Source organism: Amia ocellicauda, chromosome 12 (genome assembly GCF_036373705.1).
Source record: "Amia ocellicauda isolate fAmiCal2 chromosome 12, fAmiCal2.hap1, whole genome shotgun sequence".
Classification (NCBI taxonomy): Eukaryota; Metazoa; Chordata; class Actinopteri; order Amiiformes; family Amiidae; genus Amia; species Amia ocellicauda.
The window spans coordinates 25,082,596-25,093,070 of NC_089861.1; the positions used below are offsets into that span (position 1 = coordinate 25,082,596).

The window sequence follows — 10,475 nt, forward strand, 5'->3', positions numbered from 1 at the left end:
CCCCTCCGCATCCTTCACCTTTGACCTCACTCAACTCGCTGCCTCTTTCTCGCTCTTTTGTCAGACAGAAGGAGGAGAAAGGAGGCGAGGGGTGACGTCACCGCGCCTGGGCGAGGGGGATTGTGGGAGATTCGCATCCACACACCAACAGCCATTTTCGCTCTGCGGCTGTCAACCAAAAGAGAGGGCGAGAGGGAGAGGGAAGACACACAATACAACGGCGACGGAGAGGATGGCGACCGGGATGTGGGAGAGCAGCGACAGCCTCGCCTGCTGGTAAACCCTCCGCAGCGCCGGACATCAGCGCCAGTGGGGCTGAGGCGGGGAGTCGTCCCGGCGTCTGGGACTGCGATGCGACACTGGAAGCTGCGAGAAACCTGCAGCTCGCCGCTATAAATAATTAAATCAATCAATCCGTCCAGTCGACAGTACATAATTGCACTGTCATTCCGGTGCTGGGACAGGAGACTCGTCGAGCCGCAAACGCGCTGGAAAGCGACCGCAGCAGGAGCGGTTATCGGGCTTTAATACGCGGAGACGGCGCGTCGAGCTGCGCCTGCAGAGCCGCCTCTGAGCCGGAGCTGCGCAGCGCGTCCACAGGCGCAGTAAGGTGAGTCAGTGGCATGATCTTGTGCATGCGCTATACATGTGCAAATGTGTCAGTGCGGCTCTGAGAGAGGAGAGGAGAGGAGAGGAGAGGGGTGCCCCCCGTGCCCCCTGCACCCCTGCCCCTGTGTCCTTGGGATATTGCAAGATTGAAGCCTGTGTCACACCAGCTATGCAATGACGTTTTGCGCACAGGACTGGGCGTGCGTCCGTCTCAGCGCTCGGTACTGCCGTCGGGATGAAAATATGAATGTAGCCTACGTCACTAAATTAATATTACAAATGATCATTTTCATATTCGTTTGCCTTTTCTTTTGCTTCTCTGTTGGCCATGTCAGTCTACTAACTTGACTTTGCCGTTGTCGGGATGTTGGCCACTCTTGGGCGTGTGAACCTGTGTGTGTGTGTGTGTGTGTTGCGAGTCCTGTGTTGCCGGTGAGCTCCTCGTTGAGTGCGTGTTTGTTTTATATTATGAATAATAATATTTGATTACTGTGACAGCTGGGAGCATTTGTTCTGAGCTGGCACTTCAGACCGGCTGGTCGACCTGTGTGCTGCTCTCTCTAGAAAATAAGCGCACACACACACACACACAGTTGCGTGACTCGGGGTGAGATCCGCTCTTGAATACATTATGCATCATGTAGCTTTGTTTATTGATGTGTATACTTGCATGCATGTAAACATGATCAACTCTATATTCTGCTTTACCGCCCCAACGCATGTACTGGTGTTATTGTCGTCTCCAATAACGCAGTAATGCAGTGTGACGGCCTGACAGCGCCGGTGACTCAGTCGGCTGCGCCGCGGTGCGCAAAACGGCCTTGTGCCCCGCAGCCGCACAGCAGCGCATTAATACAGGCGGCACTGCTCAGTCAGTCACTGTGTCCATCTGTTGGAGTTTATAATGCATATTCTCTCTTGATCGATAAGGGTTATGCGGGTTTGCTTTTATGACACACACACACTTCTCTCGTTAAGCTGCAGGTGAATATCGAGCTAGCTGCAGCGACTGCATTTTGATTTATTATCGGTTACAGTTTCAGTCTCAGTCGATGAATATGTGGCCGGGTTTGGTGTTGATCTCAGCGGGGTGGCCGCCGGGCCCGGTGTGCTGGCAATTCGTGTTTTTGAACTTGGAAAAACGAGTTAGAAAAAGGGGCGACGGTCTCAGATTGATTAAGATTGTATACGCCACTGTTTCGGCTACATAGTCTTCATGCTGTTATGTGTTATTTGTGAAAAACAGAAATGTCTGAGTGCGTGCTTGTGTTGTGATTGTGTGCGTGAGAGAGAGATTTATAAATAACTATTTCCGTCCCCCACCAACTGTTATTATTATGCTAATGCTGCCGGCTTGGTGCATTGCAGTCAATAGCAGAGCAAGCGCATGTTGTGGGAGCGAGGCCCCCTAGTGGCGCCGGAGGGGACCGGGGTCGTACCGAGACTGTCTGCTTGGGTCGGAGATGGTATTAAAAAGATGAATATTTGTATAGTCCATGCACTTGACTGGTAAAACATTGCACAAGAGCAGTAGGCTGGTAATTATAACAATTAAGTAATTATTCAGATTTCTTAGCAGATGCCCTCACCCAGGGGCGTATTACAGCTTTCAGATGAAAACATGTCAAAGCTTTGTCAAGTGTGGTAACGATCAGCATAAAATAAAATGAGCCCATTCCAGTACAGATGAGCAGGCAAGTGCAGACGCCACTGAGTTCAGTCCCTGCTGTGTGGAAAGGGGACATGATTTTAAAAACCCAAACACACACGGTTCTGCATGGACACACCATTACAATTATCTATATATGTATAACAAATATTTCTCTCTCATTCTAACCTCTCTCTCCCAGGACCTAACCTGTGTGTCGGTCTACCTACCTGCCTGAGTGTCACCGATCTCAATCTGTCCACCGACCCCCGTGTGACCCCCCGTGCAATGTCCACGATGGTGTACCCCCGGGAGGAGCCCCTGGAGCGGCTGTCCCAGGATGAGATCGTGCTGGGCACCAAGGCGGTGATGCAGGGCCTGGAGACGCTGCGCTGTGAGCACGCCGCCCTGCTGACCGCCCTGCTGGAGGGTGGGGGCGCGGCGCCAGCCAGCAACAACGTGGTCAACGCGGCCAACGCGCACCACGACGCGGCCGTCCACAAGTCCAGCCTGCTGCGCAAGAGCATGGACGCCATCGAGCTGGGACTGGGGGAGGCACAGGTATGGGTAGGGGAAGACAGGTGGGCAGGTGAAGGGAGGGGAGCTGGGAAGGGGGTGCATGGTGTGCTTGCGATGAGAGACAGAAAGGAAGAGAATCCCAAGTCTAAGAGTGTCTCCCCTTCCCTCCTCTCCTCCTCCATCTTTCTCCCTCTCTCTTCCCTTTCTCCCCCCTCCCCTGTCTCCACCCTGCTCTTCTCCATTTCCCCACCCTCTCTCCCTACCTCCCCTCCACCCCCCCCCCAGGTGATCATCGCCCTGTCCAGCCACCTGAGCGCGGTGGAGTCGGAGAAGCAGAAGCTGCGGGCCCAGGTGCGCCGGCTGTGCCAGGAGAACCAGTGGCTGCGGGACGAGCTGGCGGGCACCCAGCACAAGCTGCAGCGCAGCGAGCAGAGCGTCGCCCAGCTGGAGGAGGAGAAGAAGCACCTGGAGTTCATGAACCAGATCAAGAAGTTCGACGACGATGTTTCGCCTTCGGTTAGTAGAGGGGGAGGGAATAGGGGATGGGGGTGGAGATGGATCGGGTACAGAGAGAGACAGAGATAGGTAATGGGGAGAAGGAGAGGGTGGGCACGGGTGAGGCAAGAGAGAGTAGCAGGAAAAACAATACAAAACAAACTGAAGCAGGGAAAGCAACACTTACTGTACTGATAACAAAAAGGATGATCGTCATGACGAGGATGATGATAATGAGATGAAGTTTCTGTTCAGGATGAGAAGGCCAGCGAGACGTCGAAGGACAGCCTGGACGACCTATTCCCCAACGATGACGACCAGGGCCCAGGTAGGGGGTGCTGACTGGGCACAGTGCAGTACACCGGGGCTGGCTGCTGGGGGCCTGCATTTTATTGCTGTTTCTGTCTCTAATTCAAATCTAATAATAACTCTCTCTGTCTCTGTCTCTCTCTCCCTCTCTCCCCCCAGCCCAGCAGCACAGCGGGGAGGCGGCGGCGCAGCAGGGTGGCTACGAGATCCCGGCACGCCTGCGCACCCTCCACAACCTGGTGATCCAGTATGCCTCGCAGGGCCGCTACGAGGTGGCCGTCCCCCTCTGTAAGCAGGCACTGGAGGACCTGGAGAAGACCTCGGGCCACGACCACCCCGACGTGGCCACCATGCTCAACATCCTGGCCCTGGTGTACAGGTGGGGGAGTAAATTGAAGTGGTGGAGGAAGAAGTAGGAGGGAACAGATGTAGAGGGAAGAGGGGAAAGAGGCACTTACTCTCATACTCCCTCTCTCCCCCAGGGATCAGAACAAGTACAAGGAGGCGGCGCACCTGCTGAACGATGCGCTGGCGATCCGTGAGAAGACACTGGGCCGGGACCACCCCGCCGTGGCCGCCACCCTCAACAACCTGGCCGTGCTGTACGGCAAGCGGGGCAAATACCGCGAGGCCGAGCCGCTGTGCAAACGGGCCCTGGAGATCCGAGAGAAGGTATGGCACCACAGGGTGTGAGGGAATGTGTGTAATGGTGTGCGAGAGATCTGTGTACTGTGTGACCCCTGACGCTGTCCCTTCCTCCCCTTCCCTGGCCTGGTGGTCTGCGTGGGCAGGTGCTGGGCAAGTACCACCCTGACGTGGCCAAGCAGCTGAACAACCTGGCGCTGCTGTGCCAGAACCAGGGCAAGTACGACGAGGTGGAGTACTACTACCAGCGGGCCCTGGAGATCTACCAGACCAAGCTGGGCCCTGACGACCCCAACGTGGCCAAGACCAAGAACAACCTGGTGAGTCGGGAAGCAGCATTTTAATCTGAAGACGGTCTGGTTGTGTCGGGGTACGGGGTGTGGTCTGTCGGAGCTGAGCGGTTATTTTTCGCCCTTCAAAATCTGATATTTCCCCTTTCTGTTTCTCTAACCCCCCACCCCCCAGGCCACCTGCTACCTGAAGCAGGGGAAGTTCAAGGACGCCGAGAGTCTGTACAAGGAGATCCTGACCCGGGCCCACGAGAAGGAGTTTGGATCAGTCAACAGTAAGAGTGGCTTCCTGGGATACCTGACCCTTGACCTTTGACCCTGCTTTGTGGGGTGGGTGGGTGAGGGGCATTGGGAGTGGCAGGTGGGAGGAGAGTGAGCTGAGTCTCTCTTTCTCTTCCAGGTGACAACAAGCCCATCTGGATGCACGCGGAGGAGCGTGAGGAGAGCAAGGTCACTATTATAGTTATTACTATTGTTAATACTGTTATTATTAATGTTCGTTGTTATTGTTCCAGCTTGGTTTTGAATTGCTGCAAATTAAACAGCCTTTATTCACATTTTTATTCTCTTCACCCCCCCCCCAGGGGAAGCGCAGGGACACAGGTGCCTATGGCGAGTATGGCAGTTGGTACAAAGCCTGCAAGGTCGACAGGTGAGAGTCCCTCCACTCTGATTCTCGTGCCAGTCTGGCTCGTGCCCAGGGTGGCTGTTCAGTGACGGGTGTAAAGTGTCACTGTCGGTGTGTCAGTCAGTGTGTGGGGTTTGTCTGGCGGTCATTGTGTAGTTGTCAGTCAGTCAGTCAGTTGCTCTCTCTCTCTCCTGCAGCCCCACTGTCAACACCACTCTGAAGAGCCTGGGTGCGCTGTACCGCCGGCAGGGCAAGCTGGAGGCGGCCGAGACGCTGGAGGAGTGTGCCACCAAGACACGCAAGCAGGTGGGTGGTGAGAGGGAGCGAGGGATGGGGTGACACGAACAGAGAGGGAGAACAGCGGTGTACATTATCAGTGTAGTAACTCTGCTCTCCTGCCTCAGGGGATTGACGCCATTAACCAGAGTAAGGTGGTGGAGCTGCTAAAGGAGGGGGCCCCAGCAGGTGGGGAACGACGGCAGAGCAGGGACAACCTGAACGGGCCCGGGGGACCCAGGGGGGACTCCGGGGCCGAGGGGGAGGAGGGCGCTGAGTGGAATGGGGTGAGTCTTCTGTGTGTTTTACTTTGTAGGAAAGTACAGGCATTTTCTTCAATTGTTCTATTGTTAGAACACCTTCTAACATCCATCTCCCCCCCCCCGAAAGGATGGCAGTGGCGCTCTGAGGCGCAGCGGCTCGTTCGGGAAGATTCGTGACGCTCTGCGCCGGAGCAGTGAGATGCTGGTCAAGAAGCTGCAGGGCAGTGGCCCCCAGGAGCCCCGCAACCCCGGGTGAGAGAGTGCCCCATCCCCGTCCCCCCCTCTCTCATTCTGTCCACCCAACCACCAGCCCCTCCCCAGGGAAGAGGCCCCTGTGTACAGTATAATATAATACAGTACAGTCCAGCAGGATCTCCCTGGTCTCAGAGGTGTGACTGTTTGGTGTGTTTTGTTGTCCTGCAGGATGAAGAGAGCCAGCTCCCTCAACTTCCTGAACAAGAGCGCAGAGGACCCCACACAGGTAAACACCCCTCCTGATTTGTGTTTTGGCTGCACACAACACAGTGGACACCGTCAAAAAGCCAACGATCATTATCAAGATGACGAGGAGGAAGTCAAATTATTCCCCTTCCCAAAAGATCGCCAATTTGCCGTCAGTGGGCTGTAAATATGGGTTCTGATGTCGGACCGATCAACGCGTTTCTTGATCGCGTTCAGTCGGGTAAAAGGTCAAACAAATTCAGGTTGTGTAGCAGATGCTGCACCTCAAATATGTATCAACGGGATCTCAAAGCAGAATGAATGAGTGACTAAATCAATTCAAGAAAAGTCATACTGACACGCATTGTACTGATAAAACACACACCATGGTCTGATTTCTACTCAGTGATTTAGCGCTCAAAGTGTTATTTATTTTATTATAAAGTAAACTAATTGTCAGTGAGTGTCCTGTGAAAAACGGGACGATTTATTCGATTTATACGAGGTAACGAGTGTCCCACTGTATACTAAGTGCAGCGAGTTCATAAACATTGTGACAGGTTCATATTTGAACAGGGAAAACGGGGAGAAAATAAGAAAAGGTGGTGTTTTATTTAGGCTTTTTTTTTTTTTAGCAAACGCGCAATAACAGAAAGAAAACAATATCCTCCTCGTAGATGTACATGCTCAAAACAAACACAAAAACTGCAACCAGGAAGTGCCTTATTTTAATGGATGCTGCGATTGCTTTTCCTACTGCAAACAGAAGAAAGATCTAAATAAGGAGAGTTTTTATCTATTTCATCTACATAGATCTATAACACGTGTAAAATTATTAACCGACTCAATTCAGATTAAAGATATATACACGGGTGGAAATCTATGTATATAACTATATATGACATACAATATAAATAATATACAATTCACTTAAATCAGCTTATCCAAACACATTTACTATGTTTAATGCCTTGTGCCTTGTAGTGGCTTCATGCACTGCCTTCAGACTAGCCTGGTGTCTACATGGTGCTGCCCATACGGTGAAAAAGTGAGCCAAAACATGTACAAAATTGTGAATATCTTTAAAATGGAACATATCCTGGGTCAGACGCCTAGTAGTATGCAATTGTAATATATACAGCTGACAGAATTATGATAAAAAATGTTGGGGTGCAGTTCCACTTTAAAATTCAAGAAAGCTTTATTAGCATGACAGAGAGACATTTTAGACTTTGACACGCATTTCAGCAGACATCTTACAGAAACACATTGCATACAGTGACAGGGGCTCTCAGTCGCCCCCTCTTGGTGTGCGGCAGGCCATGGGGTAACATGCCCCCCCCCCCCCGTGTCTGTCTCTCATGCTCTCCCGCTCTGATTTCACAGCAGCCCCCAAGCAGCCTATCAGAGTCCAGGGGCCTGAGCGCCAGCAACGTGGACCTGTCAAGACGCAGCTCCCTGATTGGATGAAGAGCGGAAGTTTAGGGGTGGGGGGTAGGGGTAGTGTGATGGTGCCTGTGGAGGGGATTGGAGACGAATTGTGATGGAAAGAAAGTGATCCCCCTGCCCCCTTGGGAGTTCTTTTTTTTTTTCAGCAACTTTTTGGCCTTTAAAAAAAACAAAAAAAAAAGGGCAAGTTTAGTCATAATGCCCTTGCTTTGGCACAGCGTGTGCTGTGAGGAGACTAGGTGCATTAAGACACCCATGACTGGTTTGCTAAACTGTAATTTGTAACAGTTGGGGGAGGGGGGGGAAGAGATGCTTATTTAAAATAGTTACCCAGCATGCTTCTTTCTAGGTCTGGGCTCTGAGTGTCTTGCTGGAGGGTGCCCTCTATTGGTGGGAGACAGAAACACTCGGCTTTAACCACATGGAGAAAGATAAACCGTGAGACGGAGGGAGGGAGGGTTAGTTGGTAAAATAATCTGCATCTATAATCTTGGCTCCAAACCTGAAGAGAAGAGGAGGGGAATTCTTCAAGAAGCTACTGGGTCTGGTTTTATTTCTCTTGCCTTCTCTGAGACGCTCAAACCCCAGACTTCATAAGTAAAGTTAAATTAATAAATTCACTCTAGGAGGCATGAAGTTTTGCGAATGCTCAGCACCTGTCAGTTTAAACTCACCTTTCTTAGCAGAATTGTACTGGGGGCAAATAAACCTCAATCGAGGGGGGCGGGGGGGGGTTTGCTGTAGACTTTTTGAAGCACTGAGAGTTCAGGGTAGCCGTCTCTGGGCCTGATCTGATGCAAGTGCCGATCTTTGACCTTGGAGCTAGTTTTCCAGTTTCCTCAGCTCAAGCAGGGGAGGTGGGGGGTTTTGTTTTGGAAAAGTCAATTCATTAATTAATTAATTAAAAGAATCCCCCCCACCCTCCCCCAGAAAATCTTACTTTATATGAAACTTCACTGGAAATAATAATAATAATCAAAACAATGGCGAGAGCAGCATTGTTGATTGTTGAGACCTCACATTTTGCCTTTCTTTATGTGTGTATATAGGTATAAATTATTATTTTTAAACTCTTTTGTTTGTGTAAATAGCTGTGGGGGGGTTGTTTACAGGGGGGGTGGTCTCAGAGCTGACTGGGGACAAGACCAATCAGACCAATTCACGCTTGGATTGGAGGGTGGGGTTGTTGTATTATTTATTTTATTATTTTTTATTTTCTGCCATTTGCTTTTCTGCCAATGCATTATGCATTGTGCATTGCTCTCTCTGTGCCTCTTTCTCAGCCTTGGTTTCCTCTCTTTCTTTTTTCTCTCCTCTCTGCCTTTTCTCTGTCTCCCTGTTCCCAAATGCTAGCAGGCCTTGTTATCCCAAATTCTTCCTCCTTTTCTGAAGAAAAACAATGGCATTCATCTCAGCAGCTCTTATAGGATGGGGAGCTGGTGATCCACAGACACTGAGCACGGTCCCCTGCCATCGCTGTGGCGGTCGATCCCCTGTAAAAAAATAAAGATTAAATGAAATAAACTCGAGTTGGGCTCCCAAGAGGCTCTCAGAAAGAGGCCCCTTTTGTAGCAGCAGTGTGTGCCGATGAGCTCCTCTCACTCCCGGGGATGACGCCTGTTGCCCCAGACTCGAACATGGTCTGCCCAGTCTGGGTTCCTGTGTACCATAGCTCTTCCCCAGTTACAGATCAGAACTTGGGGGAGGCACAATAGAAGTGGATCAGGACCTGGGCTGGTGTGATAATGAAGGGGGGGAGGGGGGGATCTCTAAAGTGTCAGCTGTACTCAAAGGGGCAGGGTTTTAATTGATTAATGAATGAGCTTAATGAAGTGGTGGGGTGGACCGGTACTCTCCTGGACAGTGGGGTGCCCCCCTTACTGCTGTAGAGGTGGGGGTGGAGAGAGGCTCAGACTGAGGTGCTGTGTATGGGGCCTCAGTCAGTGGGGAAGACTGACTGGCCTGGGGGGAGGGGGAGGGAGAGGGTCAGGGTGTGGGGCTGACTGCCTGACCCCTGACACCATGTATGTTACACTGGAGGCTCAATAAACATCCACTTTTCAACAACGAGGCGTCCTGTTTGCTCTGATTCTCACTGTTGTTTTTTGTGCTGCCAGGCTGGCAGTTAGTGAGTGAGTCCGTCAGTGTATCAGTCAGTTTTGCGTGTCTTTGACTGCTCTAGTGCTGTTATTTTACTGAAGGTAGGCTCTGCGCCTTTGGTCCCCCTCGGAGATTGAGATCGCCTTCAAGTGCAACGACACTGATCTGTCTAAGTCCTCTTCCACTATAATAGTGATATCCCATACAGGTCACCCTTCATGTTGCAAAGTGTTTATTTTTTCCTTTCTCTTATTTTCAATTGCTTACACTTATCACAGCCCCACACTGAAACACGCTGGCCAAAATGAGACATTTTGTACTAAGACTCTCAAAACAGCAAATGCATGTCACAATCAAATAAGTCCATTAAAACAGTTTAATTTGTCATCTAATAAACACTAACCATGAGCATCAATACCTTGTCCCCCACCCTGGAAGCCATTTATTACTTTTTTGAAATGCGTTTTTCTGGATTTTTAAAATTTTTCACTGTTAAAATACACCTACCATTAAAATTATAGACTGATAATTTCTTTGTCAGTGGGCAAACGTACAAAATCAGCAGGGGATCAAATACTTTTTTCCCTCACTGTAAGTATTCACAGCCTTTGCCATGATACTCAAAATTGAGCTCAGGTGCATCCTGTTTGCACTGATCATCCTTGAGATGTTTCTACAACTTGATTGGAGTCCACCTGTGGTAAATTCAGCTGATTGGACATGATTTGGAAAGGCACACACCTGTCTATAAAGGTCCCACAGTTAACAGTGCATGTCAGAGCACCAACCAAGCCATGAAGTCC

At 50.7% G+C, this 10,475-nt stretch overlaps 1 protein-coding gene across 2 annotated transcripts; it reads left to right on the plus strand.

Moving 5' to 3' along the window:
* Positions 1-110: 110 nt before the first annotated feature.
* Positions 111-9,639, plus strand: klc2 (kinesin light chain 2). 2 transcript variants are annotated; one of them, XM_066718953.1, is made up of 15 exons: positions 111-610; positions 2,460-2,818; positions 3,062-3,292; positions 3,527-3,599; positions 3,740-3,959; positions 4,063-4,252; positions 4,372-4,545; positions 4,691-4,790; positions 4,916-4,965; positions 5,100-5,167; positions 5,341-5,449; positions 5,548-5,706; positions 5,810-5,934; positions 6,106-6,163; positions 7,510-9,639. In XM_066718953.1, the coding sequence occupies exons 2-15, from the start codon at positions 2,546-2,548 to the stop codon at positions 7,591-7,593; spliced, it is 1,914 nt and encodes a 637-aa protein (XP_066575050.1). In that variant the 5' UTR covers positions 111-610; positions 2,460-2,545; the 3' UTR covers positions 7,594-9,639. The 2 variants fall into 2 exon arrangements, with proteins under 2 accessions (XP_066575050.1, XP_066575051.1); XM_066718954.1 differs by lacking the exon at positions 111-610 and adding an exon at positions 1,478-1,593.
* Positions 9,640-10,475: the final 836 nt, after the last annotated feature.